The following is a 26,845-nucleotide window of genomic DNA, read 5'->3' on the forward strand; positions in this document are numbered from 1 at the left end:
CAGTAACTGAAGTTAGGAGGTGGAAGAGTTATAAATCTAAAGTGAAATTATACTTTATTAAACATAAATTATTATATGTTACACTTTTAAAAAATTTATGCCTTACAATTTATGAAGTAGAGTGGATCATGTACACACATCAAATAAACAGAGAAGCAGAGATCTATTTCCAGGAAAGGGGATTATGAACAGGCATTGCACTGCTGGAGTTCTTGGAAACTGGACAGGTACCATCTTTGTATTAGTAATAATGAGTTTTTATTAAACTTAAAGCACATCCATGTTCCTTTCCTTTTTCCATAGCTCCCTACACAATTCCATGAGCTCATAACCCAGTGTAATCTCGAATCCTTGAAACGTTTCTAAAACTGATTCACCCTTTCAGTGAAATAGGAATAGATAGGACTTCCATTTCCAGGGTTCTTCTCAGCCAAAAGTGTCCCCTGGAGTCTTGGGCAGCATTAAAGATATCTTGGGATTAAAGGGAAAAGGGAGCCACCTTGGCTACCTCCATCTGCTTCACAGCAAAATGTGCTATTCCTGTGTGTTAGGTAATCCTAAATGGTTTTTACATTCTAGTATCTCAAAGGTATGATTAAAAGATTAGTGTGCAGGAAAAACAGCAGACTTTAGTGCAACAGAGTTGAAAAAAGCCAATACTTTAGTACTATCCTGGGATTTCATGAGCAGCAAAATGAGGACAGGAGAATTAGACCATAAGTGATTTTATCAAAACACTGGGGAATCCAATCAAGATGGTTTAGCTATTAAGTTCCCTGATTACGGGGGTTATGTCTGTTCTAATTTGCTTCGTGAAATGCCTACATAGGCAATGGAGATAAGGGCCATGTTTTAAAGAAGTACTAAGATGTTATTACTTTGGAAAAACTACTGAATACTCAGTGCAGCACCATATCTAATGAGCAGTTTTATTTTTAAATTTTTAGGAAGAATGCTTGGCAATAGTTGAATTAACATTTGTCAGGTGTCTAACTGAGAATATAAGTTAGGAGCCATAGGTGTTAGTGAAACATGGAGAATAGATGGTTTTTATTGAGGAGTGTGTCATAGTCGTGGCAAATGCCAACAACTAAGAAGTTAGTAGCAAAATGAGAACTCATAAATATGTGTGAGACTAATAATAAAAAATACTACTTTAGCCTTATTTATATGTCAGGCTCTGTTATAAGCATTTTCCACAAAAAAATTGCAGTTAATCCTCATAACCACCTTATGAACAATTTATAGATGAGAAAAAAAGGCCTAGAGAGATAAGGTAACTCACCCAAACATCCGAACTAGTAGACGGCATAGCCAGGATTTGAAATCAGCTTTGATTAATTCAAGTGAAGTTCAAATTTCACCTAATTTCAGAGCCATTCTCATAAGACCTCTTTATGATTGCTTACTGAGAAGGAGAAATTATGAGGGAGCTGAGACAGAAACTGAAATTCGTTGAGTGTCTGTTCTGTGCCAGACATTGGCCTGGGGATTGGCCCCACTGTATCTGATAGGATTCAGGAAATTGAAGCTCAGAGACATTTAAATAACTTGTCTAAGATCATGTATCTAGGAAATTGCAGATACAGGAATCAAACTCAGTCCCTATGTGGCAAAGGGCAATGCCCTTTCCAAGTATTATGATCTCTGTGACAATAAAATTAATTTAATCTTGCGTAAGGATTTAGGTACTTTTTGTGACTGCAAGTTTTGGTCAGGTGCAGAGGACTATATTAGTTAGCTTGAGCTGCTATAACAAAGAGCCCACAGACTGGATGGTTCTTAAATAGCAGAAATGTATTTCCTTACAGTTCTAAAATCCAGAAGTCCAAGCTCAAGGTGTCAGTAGGCTGTGTTCCTTCTGAGGATCTGTCTCCTTGACTTGTAGATGATCATCATCTCCCTGTGTCTTCCCATGATCTTCCCTCTGTGCAAGTCTGTTTCCTAATGTCTTCTTCTAAGAACCCCATTCGTACTAGATGCTAGATTAGGGACCACCCAAACTTTTTTTTTTTTTGCCTTAGTTTCCTTTTCAAAGACCCTGCATACAAATACAGTCACATTCTGAGGTACTTGAGGTTAGGACTGAAACATATGAAGTTTCTATGAGACACAGTTTGGCCTATAACAAAAGCCAGCAGTGATCTGATATGACACTAAGAAGTTAATAGAAACTTCTTATGGAAAAAGCAAAACAAAATGACTAAAAGTAAACAGCCCATGTAGGATATAGTCTTCACTTCCATCACTTTCTTTCAAGTTACTGTCATCTCTCACCTGGACTACTGACTACATTAATCTCCAAACATCATTTTCAACCCCACATAAAGTAATAATTTGCCAGCGTTTTTCTCTTAAAAGGTTATATAGCATGATTCCAAAGATCATTATTTACTTTGTATTCCAGGGGAATGCCAAACTCTATCAAATTACATTAAAAAGTGGTCCTGCATATTGTCAAGTTCATTCCATGATGAACATCTGAAATCAGCCTTCGTTCGTATTGAACTGTCATTGCAGTACTCGCTGTGTCCTCTGGAGGGCCACTCTACTCTCTTGGGCTGTTACTGCCGGCGTAGTCTTACTTGCAGTTTAGTTCATGTGACTTGCCTTCTGAAACCCCTTCTATTGAACCTCTTTATGTTCACGTTAGGGCCTCCCCATTGTAATCTTAGCCTGCTCGTCCTCCCCTCATATAGCCTCCACTGTAGGCAGACTGGATATTAACCATGTACTACCCACCTTAACCTCCTTATTCTCTCTTGACTCCATCTAAAATGCCAAAGTCCCCCCCTTCTGCAGGGTTTATTTAAATTACATTTTATGAATAGAGCTTTTCCTAGTACAGCAAAACAAAAGTAATAATATTTTCCACTCTCTATCATTAAAATTTCACCATTATTTTACTGGATCTTTTTGAAAAAAGAATCTCTATTATAGCCAGTTAATTCAGTGGTCCCTTCAAAATCATGGAGTAACTGAAAATATGACAGATCATTGACTAGAAGAATTTTAGGATATTTTATTGGCAGAGTCCAGCTGTGCTGGAACCAGCTCATCTAGGCAATTGTAAGAGAAATGTTAAATTTTTAAGACTCTGTTGTTAAACACAGCCATTATTGAAAATTAAATGATATAAGCAATAATTAAATAAACTATAATAAAATAAAAGTTAAATATCAGACAATTCTAATTAAAATAATTTGTTTTAACATATTTTACAGTTTTCTATGCTCTTTAGGCTATTTTCAGATATAGTATCTATAGGGTCAATAAAATGTATATTGGTGTGTTGTTCCCTTCCCTGTGTTCATGTGTTCTCATCATTCAGCTCCCACTTATAAGTGAGAACATGCAGTGTGTTGTTTTCTCTTCCTACGTTAGTTTGCCAAGGATAATGGATTCCAGCTCGATCCATATCCCATCAAAGGACATGATCTCATTCCTTTTTATAGCTGCATCATATTCCATGGTGTATATGTACCACATTTATAAAATCCGATCTATCATTGATGGACCTTTGGGTTGATACCATGTCTTTGCTATTGTAAATAGTGCTGCAGTGAACATAAATGTGCATGTATCTTTATAATAGAATGATTTATATATTCCTTTGGGTATATACCTAGTAATGGGTCTGCTGGGGCAAATGGTATTTCTGGCTGTATATCTTTGAGGAATCACCACACCATCTTCCACAAAGGCTGAACTAATTTACATTCTCACCAACAGTGTAAAAATTTCCTATTTCTCCACAACCTTGACAGCATCTGTTATTTCTTTACTTTTTAATAATAGCACTCTGACTGGTGTGAATTGTCTCATTATGGTTTTCATTTGCATTTCTCTCATGATCAGTGATATTGAGCTTTTTTTCGTATATTTGTTGGCCACATAAATATCTTCTTTAGAGCAGTGTCTGTTCATGTCCTTTGCCCACTTTTTAATAGGATTGTTTTTTTTTTTCTTGTAAATTTATTTAAGTTACATGTAGACTCTGGGTATTAGACTTTTGTCAGATGGATAGATTGTAAACGTTTTCTCCCATTCTGTAGGTTATCTGCTTGCTCTGATGATAATTAGGAAGAGCATCAGGAAAAATAGCTAATGCACACTGGGCTTAATATGTAGGTGATGAGTTGACAGGTGCAGCAAACAACCATGACACGGGTTTATCTCTGTAACAAACGTGCACATCCTGCACATGTGCCCCAGAACCTTAAAGAAAAAATTTTTTAAAAATTGTCCCTATATGTACAAAATCAATACTACACAGTCCTTGATGTACTAGTCACCATATAGTAAAAAGACAAACATTAAAATTTATAATTAGAGTAATGCAACTAGTAGCACAATAGAGGTATGCATAGTGGATATATCTAATGACATTTAGTCTATTTGAATTTAAAACTGAGAATTTTTAAGTGTTTATTATTTAATTAAATAAATCCACTGCATGTTAACATAAATAACATTTTTATGAAAAGGATTATATTTCCCCAAAAAACAAAACAGTTTGCTAAGTGAAATAATCTAGTCACAAAATAATGATAATAATTATACAATAAAACAATGTAGTAAGTAGGTCTAAGAATTCACTCTTTAAGACTTCTTAGAATACATATAATTTTGTAATTGAGGAGACAGATTTATAGTAGAAATGTGATGCTATATGTGTAATTTTAAGAAAAAGTAAAAATAAGTGAAATTAATTTTAATAATACATTTTATTTAATACAACATATCCAAACTATTATTATTTCCACATGTAATCTACATATTAATGGGATATTTTACATTCATTCTTTTGTATCAAGTCTTTGAAATCTATTTTGTGTTTTACACGGATTGAACATGTTAATTTGGACTAGCTGCAAGTCCAATGTGGTAATTTGCTCTCATACGGGAGAGCACATGTCTAAACTATAGAGGAAAGTCGCCAATCCTGTAATGTCTGAGCACAGTATAGTTGCCCACTCTTAAATGAGACTCAAAATTTGGCAACAATGACAGCACAGCCATTGCACTACATTTTAATTTTTTTTTCTCATTTCTGAATCCAAAGTGAGTTCCTCCTCTCAGTACTGTGTTGAGACACTGAGTCCTTCCAAAGGGAATCTGGCTACAACAGAATCCAGACAGCACAGATCTAAACTGGAGAAGGTGGTGGCAGGCCAGGGAGCTGCTGTCAAAGAAGCAACTTCTTTTCAGCAAAAGCTGTCAAGCTTGAAGAGTTTTGGCTGTGCTGTAGGGGATTTCCCGCCTTCAGCTGGTGACGGGAGAATTTCTACATTGTCATTAGATCCAGTTAGAAGCGAGGATCATGAGTGACTAGTGAGCTAAAATAGGCAAAATAAATAACACATCAACCCACCCAACCCATTGACGCACAGTTCCATATAGAGTTCTGTTCTTCTTGGGAAAATGGAGTTACTTTTAATGAGACAAGCACTGAGGACTTCAACTATGAATTTGACAGCATACAAACAAAGCGGAAGGAAGTTGAATTCTGCAAGCTTAGACTGGGAATCTGGGTCATAGCTTCTGTCTCAACTTTTTATTTTCCTCTAGGATGAATAACCAGAGGAAAAAATTGAGGAAGACTACAATATTTTTAAGAAGATTAAAAAGTGATTTTGTTTTTCAGTTTGTGATTCTCAAGTTAAGCCATTTTAAAAAATAATAACAGCTTAAAATATTTTTAGAACTGAAACACCAAAATCACTGGTTTTGTCATTTTCTATGGTCCTTCTGAAGTCCCTCCCTCTTAAGCAGTGATATAGTTATGTAATTAATACAAGATGTTTGTGTATTTTTAAGAGACCCTTTGTATTTCACAGGCCTTTGTCTATAGAAAAGCTGTGATTAAGCATTGTGTATTTTGTTGAGAGGCTCTGAGATTTAAACACCATCTATCAGCAACTTGAGGATTGAATCATTTAGTGCTAAATCAAATACATCTATAATCTTTTGGAAACTCAGCAAAATACTTATCTATTAAATAATATGCTTTCTGAGACAAATTCAATTTAGTAGCATTTGGAATTAGTTTCAAATGAAGCATTTAGTAGAAGTTAGAAGTGCCTTTGGAAGAGTCACAGGGCTAAATAGAGCAATTTTTACCCAACGTCTGAAGAATAGCAATATATGGAAGGCAAAGAGCATGGGCTTTGCAATTTGACAGAATGAGGGTTGAAATTTCAGCTCTTTTATTTACTAGCTATAAATTATTTGGCAGATGCTCTCAGCATCAACACCTTATTTAGAAATATGGGAAAAAATAGCTACTTAGGTTGATTGGTTTTAATAACAACACATTTGAATTAAATAGTGCAATAATTTATTCATATTATTAACCTTTTGCCAAATAATTGTACAAGATCTGGATAAATGTTGAAGATGGCGATGATGATGATGACTATAAAAATACCCTGTATTCAGTGCTTACTCTGTGCCATGCTCTGGACCAAGTCCTTTACCTAAAATACCCCCTTCTAAAAATGAGCAAACAAAACTTCTCAAATTTCCACATTCTCTTCTAATCACCACCACACTTTTGGCTCTTGTTCACTGCCAAATGTCTCAAAAAAGTTGTATAAATATATTGTCTTCACTTTTTTTTACTCCCATTCACACAAGCCTACTCCTGTATGTCTTCTACTATGTTGCCAAAATTAGTGGATTTTTTTTCACTAGACATATTACTTTCGTTTTTAACAGAGTTAATGTAAAAAAAAAAAAAAAAGAATGTAAAAACACTTTCTTTTCCTGATTTCCATAAAAATACATTGTCTTGATTTTTCTTCTTCTTCATTGTCTCTGTAAGCTATTTCTTCTCAATTAATGCACACATATTTGAAGTTTTTAGGGTATAACTCAGAGCTCTCTTTCCTTCACATCCCACACTTTTATCTATTACTGTTGCAATCCGTATTCTGAGGACTCCCAAATAGCTCCAACTCAGACTTACATTCTCTAAGCCAGAGTGTTCTTATTTAATTTCCTACTTGGCATTTCTACTTGGCTATTTCACAGAAATTTCAAAATTTCTTTCCAAATTTGGCTCTCTTTCAGTTTTGTCTATATCAGTTCATTCAACCCAATTATATGAACTAGAGTTACCAGAGGGAATAGATACATTTTAAGAATCAACTTTTGATTCCAGGGCTCAGGAATCTACCAGTCCAAATGTGACACTCAAACTTGTTGTCCTCAATATTTATGGCAGTTAAAACTATCATGTATTCTACTTTAATTAATCTGATTTCCTGTGTTTTCTACCATATCTAAGTTTATTTGGTCAATGTGTACGTTTGTTCTTAAAAATCGAACTTCTTTTTCTAGCTCCATACTTGATAGCCAAAAGAAAATTCACCAACTTAGCATAACACTCAGCAAACCACTTGGCATGTACTTTCATGGCAATAGTCAGTAGTACTGGTTAGTAGTCTTTTAAATAATGATTTGTACATATAATTCAAAATACATGAGTGGGGCTAGGCATAGTTACAACATAAACTTATAACTTGTCTGCATAAATTACATAATTATACTAGCAATCTGTTTTCTGCTTGATTTACTGTTAAAGAGCTCATCAAATGTTACTTATATAATCAATTCCTAGAGTAATAACTAAAGCAAATTTTCTAAAAGAGATCCTTCTAGTACTTCCAATAATAAACACCTTGGATGAGGTTCAATAATGCTATGCTTCATGCTTAACGCTGTGCTACATGGGTTGTGTTATAGAAAGACACCAGGGTAGGATTAGAAATAATTGGGCCATTGGCCAAAATGTGAAAATCTGTTTGTTAGCAAAGTTTTCATCTCTATGACATTTACAATTCAAGGTACTTTGATGAAGGTACATGATAGATAATGATAACTTTGCATTCCAGTCCTTTGACTTTAAAACTTACACATTAATTAGGTGTTCAGGTTCCTAAACACATAAGTCTCAATTATAAAGGAATTTTTAGGAACATTTCTTGAATCATTTAACTTTCTTCTCTCTTTCCACAAAAATATGTATACACATTACTTGCATCATTTAACTTTCTTCTTTCTTCCATAAAAATATACTTATACAATGTTTTTGTTGTAAAGATAGAAATATCTACCTTAAAGAACATTTTCTAGTAACAGGAGATAAATATAAAAACATGAGTGTAATATAGAGTTTGGAATGTTATGTTCATTACACATATGGCTGTAATGGGAAAAATGTCATCAAACAAAAGAACATCTCTATAAAAATATTAATAAAATAAGAGGTGTTTCACTGTCAGGCTTTTCTCATTCTTGACCATTTTGGTTAACCACTAATTTAAACCAGTGGTTTGGTTAAACTAGTGGTTTGGTTACCCACTAGTTTAAGCCACAATCCCCTCAATATGGGCAGTAATGTCTTGATGACCACTTCTGATTCACATTAAAGGACACTAGGTAGAGATGGGGCACTGCTTACACATATGCTTATGGTATGATACCATGCCAGACTTATGTCACAACTCACATGAGAAATAGTTGAGTTTTACTTCACTAGTAGTTCTAAGTAAAATCAACTGTGTTGACAGTAGCAACAGGATATTGGTAGTTAAAGCCATTTGAAATATACTTTAAAATAATTAATTATATTGAGAATCTTAATTTCCTTGTCAGGAAAAGATAATTTGGACCAACTGAGATGGAAAATAAAGTTCTAATGTAGAAGGTCGTTAAACTTATTCCTTTTCTTTGCAAAGATTTGATATTTCCTGAAGTGAATACTTTCTGAAAAAGTATTTTCCACATTCTTTTAGCATCTAATTGGGGATGCGCTTAGAAAAATTTATTTACTCTTCCAATTTCTTTTTTTTCTTGCCTAATTTTCTGTACCACTTTTCTGTACAAGGAATATGTAAGTGTCTATCATGTGATGATATATAGTTAAATAATTGCATTAACTATCCTCTATGGGCTTACACTTTTAGAAAGTAGGATATGTAAATACAGCCAAAAAAGAATGAATATATGACATAGGCAATATATATAATATAGACTATATATTTTAATTTAAGCCTAATTCTGAGACGTTTTAGAAACCTCATGATAAACACATTATTGGCTGAGCACGGTGACTCATGCCTGTAATCCCAGCACTTTGGGAGGCAGAGGCAGGCAGACCACAAGGTCAAGAGATCGAGACCATCCTGGCCAACATGGTGAAACCCTGTCTCCACTAAAAACACAAAAATTAGCTGGGCATGGAAGCACAAACGTTTGTCCCAGCTATTCAGGAGGCAAAGGCAGAAGAATCACTTGAACCTGGGAGGCGGGGGTTGCAGTGAGCTGAGATCGCTCCAGTGCACTCCAGCCTGACAACAGACCAAGACTTCATCTCAAAAAAAAAAAAAATTAAAGTTGGTTGTGTTTCCTAAGAAAAAATTTTAATATCATGGTTTATATTTTTAACCAAGTTCTCATCAACAAACAAATCATGAGTGTAATCAGCCTTGTTATAAAGGCAAAGGTTCCACACTTACAAACTTTTTTAGCAACTATAAATTACAGGGGTTAGTTAATCACTGTAATTAAATAATGGCACTATGGAGAAGATGTGGTCTCCATCCTAAAGGAGAGTAGGGAATTGAATCTGTTCAACATGAAAAAAGGTTTTCCATGTAGACAGAACAGCATTAATAAAAATAAATACATGAAAATATGGAGGGTGTCTAAGATACAAATGAAAGAGAATAGTAAAAAATGAGAAACAAAAAATAGTGGTTTGCAGTGTTTGGGAAAATGAAAAATAAGAGATGATAGAGGAAATAATATACAAGCTTGTATTCAGTAAATGGGGGTCTGATTTATGGAGAGGGAAGTAAGAATACTACGAAAAAAGAAAAAATATCAGAGAAAAGAAAATTATTTTCTTTTTTTTTTACTATTATTCCATTAGTTTGATTTTGATTTGATAGTTGTCTATAACACACAAGAGATTGATGAATTTAAACAATATATTTAATGGCTATTTTGCCAGAAGGATACAATGTCTCACTGGGTATACCTTGTCTATGCTGTTATACTTTATTATCTTTATCTTAAAGTAGCCACTGTAACAAAGTTGTTAATGATACTGAATTTGTACCATCTGAGATACCATTTAACTGTGGTTATAAGTTACATACTAAAGTATGATTCAATGCCTTTTAACATGCAGTTCAAATAAACACCTTTCTTAGGTTAGCAGAAAGTTTTTATTTTAGTTTACTTTAGATCCGATGGATTCATGTGCAGTTTATTACGTGGGTATATTGTCTTCTGGTGGATTTGGGGCTTCGAGTGTACCCATCACCCAACTATGAACATTGTACTAAATAAATAATTTTTCAACTCTTACTCCCTTCCTACTCCCTCCCTTTTAGAGTCCCCAGTGTCTATCACAGAAGAAAGTTTTAAAGTTACTCTTTAACAAATCCTGTTTCCAGTGTGTGCTTTGTAGGGCCAGTGTAGGCAGATACTTCCAGATTCCAGCTGATGCAATTCAGTTCAAATAGTATTAGTGAAAGCACTAGCTTTCAGCAGTATTTGAGGTTGAATTATTAAAATTTGTTATATACTCAGGGAGATACTGGGGTCCTCAGGGAGAAAAAAACAAATATTTTGATTGTTGTGCAACTCTGTTCATGTTTTAAGTGAAATATTTTATAATAGCTTACTAGAGTGACACCCCCTAGACACAATGTGGCATCCCAGTTGCTGGTCACATAGTTAGTTGGGCAATTATTTTAACCTGGAAATAGACGTTGATTATTTTGTACTTCCCATTTAGTCATTTATTCCTTTAATCCACTTGTTTTTGTTCTCTAATAGGTTCCCTTGGCAGTACAAAAGTGAGTAATATTCTGTTGTTGCAAATACCAGATTTTTTTTTTCTTTCCTAACGCATTTTTTAGGGTTTCTAGGCTGCTGGTATTTCATTGTGTATATATACACCACATTTTAAAATTCATTTATATATTGATGGGTATAACTTAGCTTTTGTAAATAATGCTGCCGTGAACATGGGAGTACAGTTAAAATTCACTGGAAATACACCCAGAAGGAGCGGTGCTATATCATATGGTCATCCTGTTCTTAGTTTTGCTGAGGAACTTCCGTGCAGTTTCCTATTAATGGGTGTGCTAATTTACATTTCCACCACCAAGAGTAGCATATAAAGAACTTCTATGAGTTATATCCCTAAAACAGTATAAAACAATAAAGCAGAGAGAAGAAAATTACTTTTAAAATTATCTGCATTAACTCTCTCCTTTCAATGACTTTTAAGTATGCTAATTCATATTTTTCATTAAATGTATATTTTCATATTCTTAAAAGTCAAATAGTGCGCAAGGGCTTAAAGTGAAAAAAATTTTTTCATTTTTCATCCTTTTATTTCACCTCCACTGCTCTAATATGAATATGTCTTTTTAACAAAACTACTTTTAAATGACGACAGGCATTATCTCTTACCTTGTACATCTTCTTATTTCTTATTTTATTGTAATTCTCCCATTATAATAGCTACCTCCTGATTATTTAACTTCAAATAATTCTCTTAATCACATATATTTTATTTTCTGTATATCTTGACTTCCAAATTGGGAGTGGATGATTTTAATGATCTTCCTTTTCCCCTGTATCTACCGCTTAGCCTTCATCATCTTTCTCTTTAATTGGCATCATAAAAGTTGACAACAAATATATTTCATTGCATATTGAGTTTTCCATTTGTGTGTAGGTGGATTCTTAAATTTGAAAATCAATGATTGACATTTGCATCATTATGCCTGTAAATAGTGTGAGCTACAAGTGAAGATATTGGGCTATGATTATGTTTTCTCCACATAAATCCAAGTTATAAACTGTCTGTTACTTCATGATGAACATTCTACGGATTCCTTCTTACTTCTATTCATTCCATAAAATAAAGTCACGTGTTAGTTTTATACTTCATACCACAGCTTTCTTTCTCAGTGACTTGTTTCCCTCTGTTGGAAAAATAAATAGCTGCTTCCTTAGCTTTTCCCTCATCCTACATATCACTTGAAATGCCTTCCCTTCTTCTTTGAGACGCCTGTAGACATTTCTTTTGCTACACTTTTTTTTCATTATTTTAAAATGTGTAATTCTAGAATGTAGTGTTTCTTTCAGCTACTGGAAGGTGTCAACACTTCAGTCGTTTCCATTTTCTTGGAAGACATATTCTCATTTGTCTCCCAGCTTACAAAGGATTTCTTTTTCTAAATCAAAATTATATTCCATAAAATTTTTATGTCACACATGTATTAAAACTGTTTAAAATAGAGTTTCTTTTTTAGAGAAGCTTTTGATTCACTGCAAAATTGAATGGAAATTTTTCATATATACCTGTGCCATTTTTAATTTTAAAGGGTACTGCTTGGGATTTACTCTGGGAAAATAATATTTTCTTCTGCTAGTATAAGCTTATTTTTTAAAGTCTAGTGTTCAGTAATAATGCCATTTGCTCCACTGTTTGTTTTAGATGCTCTAGAAAAAAGTAGCTAAACACTGTCTACAATATTCTTTTAATTATTTTAAAATTATACTTTACGTTCTGGGACACATGTGCAGAACATGCAGGTTTGTCACATAGGTATACATATGCCATGGTGGTTTGCTGCACCCATCAACTCGTCATCTACCTTAGGTATTTCTCCTAATGCTGTTCCTCGCCCAATACCCCAAACCCCAATGGGCCCCTGTGTGTGATGTTCCCCCACCGTGTCCATGTGTTCTCATTGTTCAACTCCCACTTATGAGTGAAAACATGCAGTGTTTTGGTTTTCTGTTCCTGTATTAGTTTGCTGAGAATGATGGTTTCCAGGTACAGACATGTCCTTACAAAGAACATGAATTCATCCTTTTTTATGGCTTCATAGTATTCCATGGTGTATATGTGCTACATTTTCTTTATCCAGTCTATTATTGATGGGCATTCCGGCTTGTTCCACATCTTTGCTATTGTGAACAGTGCTGCAATAAACATACATGTGCATGTGTCCTTATAGGAGAATGATTTATAATCCTTTGAATATATTACCCAGTAATGGGATTGCTGGGTCAAATGGTATTTCTGGTTTTAGATCCTTGAGGAATTGCCACACTGTCTTCCACATGGTTGAACTAATTTACACTCCCACCAGCAGTGTAAAAACGTTCCTATTTCTCCACAGCCTTGCCAGCATCTGTTGTTTCCTAACTTTTTAATGATCACCATTCTAAATGGTATGAGATGCTATCTCATTGTGGTTTTGATTTGCGTTTCTCTAATGACCAGTGATGATGAACTTCTTTTTCATATGTTTCTTGGCCATATAAATATCTTCTTTTGAGAAGTATCTGTTCATATTCTTTGCCCACTTTTTGATAGGGTTGAATATTCCTTATAATTTCAGTAGGTACAATGAATTGGGTTCAGGTGACCTATCAGATAGTTTAAATACATTATATACAATATCAAAAATATCGGAATGTTAAGCAGTTTTAACTCAGAAAGCTGAAATTAAAAAGACTATATAAACTGAACTCAGATTTCTCTAATAATAAAGTTCTCTCCACTATTGCAAGCTGCTTCTATATTACATATTGTATAAACAAAAATAGTGTTAAAACAAAGCTGTCAGGAACAAAGTGCTAAATAATCTGAATTTGTTAGGTATCTTTTCTTGTTTAACAGTGAATGTATTGAAAATAAAAGTAAATAAAGAATAGGAAATTCTCAATAAATTCGCTTTGCAATCACTATACCTAATTTCAGATTATTTATGCAAATGCCTCTGCATTAAATCCAAACATGAAATGCAAGGCATTCTGTTGAAAAACAGAGTTAGCTAAAAATAAATCAAAGAATAATAGATTTCTCAGATCAGTGTAAAACTGGTAGTAATTTAGGTCCATTGGCACATTTTTCAGAAAGTGCCCTTTAAACTTTGTTAATTGCATAATAACTAGATTGCCCACCTGCCATCATGACAGAGGCTTCTTGTTGCTTTTAATTCTGGAGAAAAAGAGAAAAGATGCAGCTGGCCCACCAATATTTTTGACTGGGACTCAAGCCGATCTGCTCTGCTCTGCCCTTTGTAGCTTGTTCATTGAGATAACACTTCACCAAAATCTACCCTCAAAGATTATGGATTTCATTTGCAGCAAGTTACCTGTGGTATGATAGTACACACATCAGGTCAGGAATCAAAAGATATATGTTCAAACCAAGATCCTGACACCAACTATCTGTATTTGAACTTCATTTTTATCAGCCAAGGGGAGATAACGTTAACCTTTAATCACAGAGTTGTTGTAAGGAGAAGTGAGCTGATATATATAAACTGACTTTGCCAAAATCGAATTGTTATGGAGTTATTTTTTAAAGGTGTATTTTATTGCATTTTAGGTTTAGGGGTATATGTGAAAAACGTGCAACATTGTTGCATAGGTACATACATAGCAATGTGGTTTTTTATTGCAGTTATAGACATATAGTGAACCCTATGCAATTGAATGTTCAGTGCTCCTTATTAATTTGATGTCTACTCCTCCTGATGAGATTCCACTTCCTAAGTCTAGTTGATTTTTAGGTCAGTTGCATTCTTATATGTTATACAGCTTGGTTATCTTGTAATAGCCTCTTGCATTCTTCAAAGCAATCCCCCTCATTTATCTATTTTGAAAATTCAGAATATGAGCCTTGTATGAAATATAGAGCCTTAAAATGTTCCAAAAAATCTAAAATTGGAGAATTGTCACTTCGAAATGGAAAAGAGTAATGCAAGTGTAATTAGAATTCTGAGTCTTAAGAGTCAGCCTTAGACAACAAGAGGCAGCAGAACCTTTGCTACTAGATCTGTAAATGGAGTCCAGCCTCTGCTTACTGCTAGTGTAACTCCAGGCAAATGTGGACCTAACTGCTTTATCTGTTTTCTTAGGAATGTATGGAATAGAGCTCATAATATCTACATCAATATTTTATAGTTAGTGCTAAATTAAATCACACATATAAAGGTCCTTGTGTCCTGGCCTATAGCTGTCAATATTAATCCCCCTTTTCATTAATTTTAGAAGACTACCATTAGTCCTTAGTCCCTAAATTTTGCAAAGGACTTTGGATTTTTTCATCCTTATCAATAACTTCCCCATGGTTGTATACTAAATCTTAATCAAGGATCTCAGTTTTTAAATTAAGACCAAACCATAAATTCTTATGGTAAGTATATAATATACTGAATATTATATATAATACTGAATATTATATATAATACTCTATAAAATATTTATATGGCAATATCTACACTATATAAACTATATATATTACACATATATATTGTAACTTTAAAGACAAAAATCTGAATCAGTGGGATGAAATTATCATCAGTGAGAAGCAAAGGAAAGTGATATAGAATGCAAAATAAAAAATAGCAGATAAATATCTTCTATCAACTCACATATAGACTAGGAGCTCTTTTTGAGTCATAAAAGTATGGTGAATTCCTTACCCTTTTTGTATTATTCTCTCATCTAAGTGAAAATACAAAAGATCAATGCATGTGTAATGGAGTTCAACTGTAATTTACCCAAAATAAGCAATTCAGCAAAAGAGCAAAAACTGAAATTCATGTCATTGGATTCCAAGTACCCTACCAATGACTTTCCTGCCCCAACCCGTTTATTTTGATTATACCCAATTAATGCAAAAGCCTCATCTTATAATCCCTCTGCTCATCTATGTTTTCACACAGGCAACTATGGAGAAAGTGGGATGGAAGCCTTCAAAGATATGGCAGCAAAGGAAGGGATTTGCATTGCCCATTCTTACAAAATCTACAGCAATGCAGGGGAGCAGAGCTTTGATAAGCTGCTGAAGAAGCTCACAAGTCACTTGCCCAAGGCCCGGGTGGTGGCCTGCTTCTGTGAAGGCATGACGGTGAGAGGTCTCCTTATGGCCATGAGACGCCTGGGTCTAGCTGGAGAATTTCTGCTTCTGGGCAGGTAAGCGATGATGAGAAAATTCACATGGAGTTAATACCAAGAATTTGGCAGCAATGAAGGGTAGCATTTAGTATATAATAAAAAATTCTTTCAAAGCTTAATCTGTGCAGTGGAAATAGAGCTTACATTTCATAAAGCACCTGTGCCTGGAGAAAATCATGGAAAATAAGTAGACTGCCATGTGCTGATTAATAATAACAGGAATCAACAAATGAAGATGATGCATCTTTAAGTCCTAAAAAAGTGAGTAAGGAAATGAAAGGGATTTTTATATGCTTGAGTAATTTACTTGGAAAGTAAACATTTCTCAAACTCATAGTTGCTTTTAAAACTGATTTTGAGGATGATTATATGAGCTTGGTTTATAACGTAGAATCATAAAAATTGGGGTTTGGAAGTGAGGAATTACTTTTAGAGCTCATTTTTACAGCATTAGAAACTCGACTTTTTATTCTATATCACAATAGTGTCATTGTCTTGCCTGATTACCTACATTGTTTCTAGACAAGGTACTAAAACATGAGCTTCTACAGAGATTGACTTTAATTATCTGGATAATTCACATGATTAACACAACTCATACCATTCCATGTTGTTGCTGAATCAATGTATTAGTCAAATTCTCCAGATAAACAAAACCAAAAGTATATACATATATAATACAAAATGTACATGTATATGTGTATGTATATATTTGTGTGTGTATATATATATATATATATATATATATATAAGATTTACTACAAGGAATTGGTTCATGTCATTAAAGAAGCTCAGAAGTCACAAGCTACAGTTGGCCAGCTAAAGACCTAGAAGCGCCAATGTGTGTAGTTCCAATTTAAGTCTAAAGGTCTTAGAACCATGAAAGATGATAACATTAAGTTCCAGTCTGAAAGCTGGTAGCCTTGCAACTCAAAATGAGTCAATGTCTCAAGGCTAGGAAAGACAGATGCTCCATCTCATGCTGTCAGGCACAAAATTACCTCTTAGCCTTTTAATTCTATTCAGATCTTCAGTTGATTATTTGAAGTCCACCCATATTAGAGAGGGCAATCTGCTTTACTCAGTCTACTGATTCAAATGTTAATCTCATCCAAAACGCTCTCACAGACACAGGCAGAATAATGTCTGGTAAAATGTCTGGGCACCTGTAGTCCAGGCACTAGACACATAAAATTAACTATCGTAACTAGTAAGACAACACGATAGATTTGAACGTGTGAATGAAATGCACTTCTGAGATGGTAACACTGGAAGTTATCAGTGGTAGGAAAGCAGATTCTTCATTCCATATCTTTAAAACATTATTATATATCACATGTTTTTTATTAACATGCATTCAATTTAAAGAACAGCAAAACCTTAGAAACTTCTACATCTTTCTCAGGGCTTCTGCCCAAAATAGAGAGCCAACTCACTTGTTATTAACTTTTGATGGCTTATTAAAGAAAACATACTTTCTTCAATTTCCAAATGCTTAACTGACCTTCTGTGATCAGACTTAGCTCCAGCTGGGATACATTTTATGACAGCCATTTCATGTACCTAATTCGTTTCTGTCCAATCTGATGGCAATAGATTGATGGGGCTATATTTGTATGAGGCCACACATCCTTCAATAAAAATGATATTGAGTGAGATTCCTTTTTTATCAATGTCATCATTTTGTCAAAATCATCCCTAGTTGGCGGGAATGATGCACCAGTTAGTTTTATACAACCCACGAATATGCCAACTGCCAATATTCTTATACTGTATTCTGAAGTGCAGTGTTACAACTGGGGTAAAAAAGAACAGAAAAAAATCTGGCTTTAAGTATTTCTGTTTTTCTGATAGGGAATAAAGAATTCTATGACTCCTATCTGCTGCATTTGCCAGCATTAATAAGACAAATCAGTAGCATTTGTTTTCAGTCGTATGCTGTATTTGCCAGAAAGTAAATGTTCTTTGATCTCATGTACACACATAAATAGATTGGTTATTATGATATTTACCATTTTCCATCTATAATTTTATTTCCAGAGGCATCACAAAATTTTGTATTTTGTATATTTTAAAACTTATTTTATATGTAATAAACACTGTGTTCATTCCATATCATTTAGTTCATGGAATACTAAATTTATGGCCTTCAGTTAGATTTTTTTATCACCCCATTAACTGGCTATGTAATAATTTGATATTTACTTGAACATCAGCTCATTTCATTTTTGAGCAATTTTGTTAGAAAGCTTTTCTTTACTCCAGATTTTAAAACTATCACCCTGTAATTTCTGCCTCTTGGCCCTTATTCTTTTTTTTAAAAGTAACATGTGATACTCTTTCAAATATTTGAGAACAACAGTGTGGTCCTTAGTACCCTCCAACTTCTCTTTGAAATATCACAATTTCTTCCAACTATCTTAGTGAGATGGCACTGTGGGTATTAATAAAACCATTTATCATAACCACTTATAGAACAGTTTATCGATGCTTTGTGCCAAATACTATCCTAAGCACTTTACATGTATTTTTTCATTTAGTCATTCATTTGACAAATGTTGAATGTTTACAGTGTTAAGGTACTTGAAATAAATCAGTGAACAAAACCAACAATAATTATTGCCTTTATGAAACTTACAGATAAGTTAGATAGAAGGTCATATAAATGTTATGAAAAAAAATCACATCTAAAAACAACCTAAATAATGAGTACTATTCTATTTTATACACATGGGCCCTAAGTAAGACTCAATAAATATTGATGTGTGAAATGGAACAAAAAAGCCAAAGTTAATAGTTGTAAGAAAATGTTTACGACATTTACTAACTCTAATTATACAAATGAGAAAACTGATACCTCCAAAATTTGCATGACATGCTTAAGGTCACACAATTACCCAACTACCATAACTTATAAACTACTGCTGTTTTTTTCTAACTTGTCCTCCGTAGAGTAGAAACAGAGGGAAAGATATTATTTGATAGCAAATCCTCAGTTCTGCATAGAACCTGGGTTTATTTTTTTTTAATCCTAGACAATTCTAATTTTAATTTTAATTAGCATTTTATATCAATGTTACCTCATAAATATTTTTATTTAGTTCACCCTATAATTCCTTTTAGTGTTCTACTCTTACTTTGTTTACGTATGTTTTCCAAATCTCTTTTTCTTCCTTCTCTTCCCAAAAGCAAACTTGAATAAATGGCCTTAGGAACTAGAAATCAAAACTATGAGAAAAAGACTATATTTAGAGCCTACTGGATGATCCACATTTAATAGCTATAGTTACTTATAAATATCTCCATCTGCCATAGGTCAACCATCTTTAATAGGTTATTCAACTTAAGTGTTTGGCAGGACTAAGACAACTCTGCTGCTGAGACAACCTCATCCATCAACACATCTCACCCTCTGTGCTGCACATCAATAGAATGTTAGAATGATATAGGCCTAGCCACGAGGTATTTCCATTTGAGCTCTGGGTACTCTACTGTCTCATTGTCAATAAAAATATCCTGTTCAGGTCCCTGAAATAGTCTTGCTAAACACTTTGGCCCTGAGAGCAGGTTGAGATCAATAATCTCAACAGTAATGGCATTTCTAAGGAGACTTATTTTTCTAGAATGAATACACTGTCTTAGTTCTAGATCTGGGAAAGAATTACTTGAAATGAATTATTTAAAAGTTAGAATTTTTAATAAGACTTGGAAACAAGAACTAGTTTTTAGCAAATTAACTACTGAAATATAGTTTTATTTGATCTATAATTAACTTTAACTATTTGAATAATTTGAGAATCTCTATTCTTTAACATGATGATTACAAGGCCACAGAAAGGAAATGTACTTAAATTTCAAAAGTACTTGGGAATTATAAGTAGCATTTCTTAGTGAGAGGTCAATCGACATCAATATTTTTTTTCAAAATGGAAATGATCAGACCTTACTGTAATAAATATCTTTGCCAATGAAATAACAGTTTTTTTTAGTAAAACTATGATGGTGGCCATTCCCCAGAGGTAAATATATACATTTCTTATTTTTTGAGATAGAGTCTTGCTTTGTCACCAGGCTGTAGTGCAGCAATGCGATCTCAGCTCACTGCAACCTCTGCCCCCTGGGTTCAAGCAGTTCTCCTGTCTCAGCCTCCTAAGCAGCTGGGACTACAGGCACCTGCCACCATGCCCAGCTAATTTTTGTATTTTCAATAGAGACATAGTTTCACCATGTTAGCCAGGATGGTCTTGATTTCTTGACCTTGTGATCTGCCTGCCTCAGCCTCCCAAAGTGCTGGGAATTACAGGTGTGAGCCACCATGTCCAGCAGGCAATTTCTTAAAATAAGACAACAATGAAGTTTGCCACATTAAATGAGTCTTCCCTTTCACAAAAGGAAGTGGTATTTGTCAGTGGTGTAAAATGTTGTTTGATGGCATTTTACTCGCATTAGAACTGCTCTCAAAATTGGAGTCAGTCCTTTCATATTCTGTTATTGCCTTATCTACTAAGTTTAGATAATATTCTAAATTCTTTGTTGTCATTTAAACAATGCTGATAGCACCTTCACCAGAGTATACTCCACCTCAAGAAACCACTTTCTTTGCCGATCTATAAGAAGCAACTCTTCAACAATTCAAGATTTATCATGAGATTGTTGGAGTTCAGTCACATCTTCAGACTCACCTTCTAATTCTAATTCTCCTGCTCTGTCTACCCTATATTCAATTACTTCCATGACTAGAAGTATTGGAATCCCTCTAAGTCATCCATGAGGGTTGGGATCACTTCTTTCAAACTCCTGTTGTTGATATTTTGACCTCCTATGAATCATGAATGCTCTTAATGATACCTAGAATAGTGAACCCTTTCCACAAAGTCTCCAACTTACTTTGCCTATATCCATCTAAGGGATTACCATCTATGGCAGTTATGGCCTTATGAAATGTATTTTAGAAATAATAAGACATGAAAGTCAAAATTACTTGTTGATTCATAGGCTGCAGAATGGATATTGTGTTATCAGGCATGAAAAAAACATTAAATTCTATGTATATCTCCATCAGACTTCTTGGTTGGCTGGGCACATTAGCAGTACTATTTTGAAAGGATTTTTGTTGTGTATATATGCGTGAATAGTAATTCTCAATAGTAGACTTAAAATATTCAGTAAACCATGCCGGTTGTCAACACCCAGCTTTTCTTTTTTCATTTTTAGAACACAGTCATACATTTAGCATAATTCATAAGATTCCAAAGCTTTTCAGAATGGTGAACCATTATTGGCTTCCACTTCAAGTCACCAGTTTTGTTATCTTCTCATAGAAGGGTTAGCCTGTCCTTTGACAATCTGAAGCAAGACCTTGAATTTTCCTCTATAGCTAAGAAAGTGTTAGATGGTATCTTCTTCCCAAAAAAGGCTGTTTTGTTTACATTGAAAATATGTTGTTGAAGCTTCTCTATCAGTCTGTACTTGCTGCTTCACCCAGCACTTTTATGTTATAGAGACCATTTCCTTCCTTCAACCTCATGACATAACCTCTGCTAGCTTTACACATCTTCTGCAGCTTCCTCCCCTCTCTCAGCATTCATAGGATTAAACAGAGTTAAGGTCTTGCTGTTGACTAGATTTTGGTTTACAAGAATGTTGTGGCTGATTTGATCTTTTGTCAAGATGATGAAAACTTTCTCCATATCAGCAATAAGGCTGTTTCTCTTTATTATCATTTCTGTATATTCACAACTTGGCTGTTTTTTGGCTGACATTTTCTTATACTATATTTTCCTTACACAGCCTAACCATTTCTAGATTTTGATTTAATGTGAAAGACTTACGGTTCTTCCTTTCACTTGAGCATTTAGTCATTGTAGGGCTATTAATTAGCTTAATTTCAATATTGTTGTGTCTCTCGGGATAGGGAGGTCTGAGGAGAGGGAGAGAGACAGGAGTACAGCCAGTGGGTAGGACAGTCAGAACATACCATCCTCATTACTGTCTTATATGGGCACAGTTTGTGATGCCCCAAACCAGTTACAATAGTAGCATGTTTCTAACACAAAGAAACAGTAAGTGTCTGAGGTGCTGGATATGTTTATTACCCTGATTTGATCCTTATGCATTGTATACATTTATGGAAATATCACAGTGTATGCCTTAAATGTGTACAATTATCATATAAGTTGAAATAATAATACAAGGAAAAAAGATCACTGATAACAGACCACCATAACAGATAGAATAATAATGAAAAAGTTTGAAGTATTGTCAGAATTACCAAAATTACACAAAATGAGACCATCCAAATGGGAAAATAGTGCCAACGGATATGCAGGACACAGAGTTGCCACAAACCCTCAATCTGTAAAAAATGCAATATCTGAGGAGTACAATAAAATAAGTGCAATAAAAAGGCATGTTCATAATTGTCTTCTACTGGGCCATTCAATGTCTTTAATTTGTAGTATAGGATACAAGTTAATAGGAATGACAGTACCTTTGCTGAGGCCATTGGGAAATGTCAGATATGAAGTAGGGTGTAGACATGAGTTCAGTTTTGGATAAGTGGAGTTCAGGTACATTTCAAAGATAAAAGTAGTCTACTAGATAGGAGAATATGTAAGTTGGGAGCTCAGAAGAGGTATATACACGGTAAACAGAACTGAGACAATCATCAGAATGATATCAAATCAAGAAGGTGTTTGTTAAAATTAAGAGAGGAATTCTAAGAAATTATCTTTGAGGGACCTCAACATTTAGGTTGAAAAAACAATGATGAACTGTAAAACGGAGATAGGAACAGGTAAATCCAGAGACACAGATGGGAAACCAAGAGTGTAGTGTCATCCAATCCAGTGGAAGAGAATATTTAAAGACAAGACCATAAGTGTCAACTGAATTTAGGAGATCAAGTGAGAATAATACTGAAATGTCCTTTTGGATTTATAGAGGTGGAGAGAATTGGCAATTTAACAGGACATGGCTGGATGGAGTAATAAAAGTAGATTAACAGTTAAGTGAGTAGAAGGTGAAAAAATGAACCCATGACATATAAGCCTATATTCTGGGAAGTTAAACTAATAAGGGATAAAGAATGAAAACTACAGTTCACCTTTGAACAACATGGCTTTGAACAGTGCAGGTCCCTGTGTACACAGATGTTTTTTAATTGATCAAATTATTTTTGAGATTCACAATAATTTGGACAAACTCACAGACAAACCATGCTGCCTAGGAATATTTTTTAAAAAGAAGAAAGCATGTGTCATAAATGAATATAATATTCACAGATACAATTTTATCATTTACTACCATAAAGTCTATACCAGTCTATTATAAAAAATTAAAATTTATCAAAACTTATGTGTACACTTATGAGACATTCCTGATTAAGAGAGATGTAAACAAAGTAAAGATGTACTATTAAATCATACCTACATAAAATTAACTGTAGTGCATGTTGTACTACTGTAAAAATTTCAAATCCACCTCCTATTGATATTGCAGTGATCTCAAGTATTGTGAGTTCTGCTTAAAACACAGTGTGAGGCTAATCATCTCTCTGTGAGCAGTTCATTTCATCAGTGAGTCACACATCACAGTAAAAAGTTATTGCATATTTTTCATGGTGTCTGGGGCAATACTCTGAAACTTAAATAACACCATGGGATGCAGAGTGTCAGCAGTGATGCTGGAAGTGCTCCCAAGAAGGAGAGAAAAGTCATGACATCACAAGAAAAAGTTGAGTTGCTTAATATGTACTGTATACTGAGGTCTGCAGCTGCAGATGCCTTTCATTTCAAGATAAACAAATCCAGCATAAGGAAACACCAATGTAATGAAAGAAAAGGAAATGCATGAAGTCATCCCTGCAGCTATACCAGCAGATGTGAAAACCTTGCTGTTTTAGGGAAATACCTTTTTATGTCATTTTGAAAATACAGATTTTATGTAGGTTCAGGTTTGGGTATAAGAAAGGCATGCATACAGAGTTCAATATGATTCAAGAAAAGCAAAGTCATTGATGGACAACTTAATCAAAAGGAAGGTGAAGGATCTAAAGCTAGAGAATTTAATGCTGCCAAAGGATGGTTGGATAATTTTAGAAAGATATTTGGCTTAAAAATTGTCAAGGTAATGAGAAAAAAAAAAAACTTCTATTGCTCAAGAAGAAGCAGACAAGTTCCAAGACACCATTAAGAAAACCACTGAGAAGAAGGGATATTTGTCTGAACAGGTTTTTAATGTGGGTCAAAGTGCTCTATTCTGTACAGAAAAATACCACAAAGAACATTTATTAGTAAAGAAGAGAAGTGAGCACTAGGATTTAAGGCAGGAAGGAATAAGCTAACCTTCCTGTTTTGTGATAGCACAGTCAGGTTTATTCTGATCGTCACTTCTCTTGTCTACAAAGTTGCTAATCTCCTAGCATTGAAGGCACAAGATAAAAACACCAACTACCAGGCTTTTGGTTATACAAGAAGAAAACCTGGACAATGAAAACTCTTTTCCTTTATTGGTTCTATCTGTACTTTGTCCCTGAAGTCATGAAGTACCTGGCTAGTAAGGACTGCCTTACAAAGTTCCTTTGATATTGAAAAATACCTCTTATCCCCCAGAACCCCATGAGTTCAACATGAAAGGTATCTGCTTGCCCCCAGACACAAAGTCTCTAATTCAGCCTTTAGATGAGGGTCATAAGGACCTTAAAGGCTCATTACACACAGTACTCTATGGAAGAGATTGTCAACACTTTGAAGAGTGTCTGAATAGAGAGAACATCATGAAAGTCCGGAAAAATTATACCACTGAAGATATAATTATTGTATGGGAAAAGCCCTGAATGCCATCAAGCCTGATAACTATAAATTCCTGCTGAAGAAAAGTGTATCCAGATGTTGTGTGTGAGTTCACAATATTTATGGTAGAGCCAGTGAAGGAAATCATGACATCATGTGTATGGAAAAAATAAAAGGTGGGGCAAAGGGTTTTAGAATATGGATCTTGAAGAAATTCAAGAGCTAACAGACATCACACTACAAGGATTAACGGAAGATGACTTTGATGGAAATAAGTGCTTTTGGACAAGTGCTAGATGAGAAGGAAGATGATGTTGAAGAAATACTGTCAGAAAGCAAATTTACATTAGATAATCTGACAGAAGCATTTCCGTTATTCAAGATGGCTTTTGACTTCTTTTATGACATGGTCCTTTCTATGATACAAACACTGAAGTGAAAACCAACAGTGGAAGAAGGGTTGGTACTGTATAGAAACATTTTTAGAGAAATGGAAAAGCAAAAAATTCAGACAGAAATTACAATGTATTTTCTTAAAATTAAACTAAGTGTGCCTGCCTCTCCTGCCTCCCCTTCCACCTCATCCACCTCTTCCGCCCCTGCCACCCCTGAGACAGGAGGACCAGAACTCCTTCTCCTCCTCTTCCCCATCAGCCTACAGCGTGAAGACAATTAGGATGAAAACCTTTATGGTGACCCCATCTACTTAATGAATAGTGAATATATTTTTTCGTTCCCTATGATTTTCTTGGTAACATTTCTATAGTATATAATACATACAGCATACGAAATATGTGTTAATTAACTGTATATGTTTGTAAGGATTTAGGTCAACAGTGGGTCATTAGTAGTTAAGATTTAGGGATTCAAGAGTTATATATAGATATTTGGCTGATAAAATGATGTTGCCTTTAACTCCTGCACTGTTCAAGGGTCAACTGTATATTTTGAGGGAAAATTAGATCGAGATTTTTTTTAACATTAATGCTTTTATTTCCAAAAGTGCAATTTATGATCATGGTTAATAATTAAAATGGTGAACAAAATATATACTGAAAAGTACTTGTATTTCTATATAGACTCATGGTATTATTAAATCATTTGCTATTTGATAATATTATGAACAAAACCAGCATCATAATGTTTTAATTTGTACTTTCAAAATTATAAGATAGTAAATATTTTCATATGTCAATAAGTGACATACCTCTCTACTTCCTTAAAGCTACATATCCCTGTACTGAAACCATTTTATTCTATTTATTTCTGCTTATTTATTTCTGAAAACTACACAAATTAAGGAAGGTAGCTCATTGGCATATGTTAAAAATATTTTTACTCTTGTCATTTAATTTGGACTTTATGAAATTCAGACAATATCAATCATAATTTTTAGGTTTTTTTAATTTTGTGGTTTATAGTATTTGTATATTCCATGCAAAGATCAGTTGTTTATTTAATTGGTTAATTTGGGGATCTAGGTAGGATAGATAATACAATTAATGAAAAGTGGTTAATGAATAGTACAAAATCCATAAAAATGTGGGAATGAGTGGCAATTTAAGCCCAGGTGGAGGAAACCAGCTAAGAAGATGTACTACAGAACTAGAATAAAAATTTAAAAATATGTTGGGGCAGATATAGCTTAAAGGTTTAGAAATTTTAAAAAAAATCGCCTGATGGCCTTTCTTCCTAAATTTGGAGGCAAGTAGAGAAGGATGTGTGTGTGTGTGTGTGTGTGTGTGTGTGTGTGTGTGTGTATGTGTGTGGTGTAAGGGGTGTGACAGGAGGTTGAGAAACAGTCAGTCGAGATTGGAAAATCAGGAAAACTATACTGCTAATAAGTGATTTCATTCATTACGTTTTAAAGATATTACTCCATCTGTTATTAACAATGAGGAGAGAAAGGTTTGGTGTAACTATAATGCAAGATACTATCTTTTTTTTTTTTTTCCGGAGTTTCGTCCTGTTGCCAGACTGGAGTGCAGTGGTGCCATTTTGGCTCACTGCAGTCTCTGCCTCCCGGGTTCAAGAGATTCCCC

General features: G+C 34.3%; 1 protein-coding gene across 3 annotated transcripts in view; it reads left to right on the plus strand.

Annotated features, from left to right (window-relative positions):
- The window catches only part of LOC108296778 (metabotropic glutamate receptor 5-like), a 198,464-nt gene extending 182,381 nt beyond the window's left edge, over positions 1 to 16,083 (plus strand). For all 3 annotated transcript variants that reach the window (XM_017519365.2, XM_017519364.2, XM_017519366.2), the window contains exon 3: positions 15,780 to 16,083. In XM_017519365.2, the coding sequence (XP_017374854.1) occupies positions 15,780 to 16,033 (254 nt within the window). In that variant the 3' untranslated portion in view covers positions 16,034 to 16,083. The remainder of the gene's footprint in view (positions 1 to 15,779) is intronic.
- Positions 16,084 to 26,845: the final 10,762 nt, after the last annotated feature.

The sequence above is a fragment of the Cebus imitator genome, unplaced genomic scaffold (assembly GCF_001604975.1).
Source record: "Cebus imitator isolate Cc_AM_T3 unplaced genomic scaffold, Cebus_imitator-1.0 Scaffold738, whole genome shotgun sequence".
Classification (NCBI taxonomy): Eukaryota; Metazoa; Chordata; class Mammalia; order Primates; family Cebidae; genus Cebus; species Cebus imitator.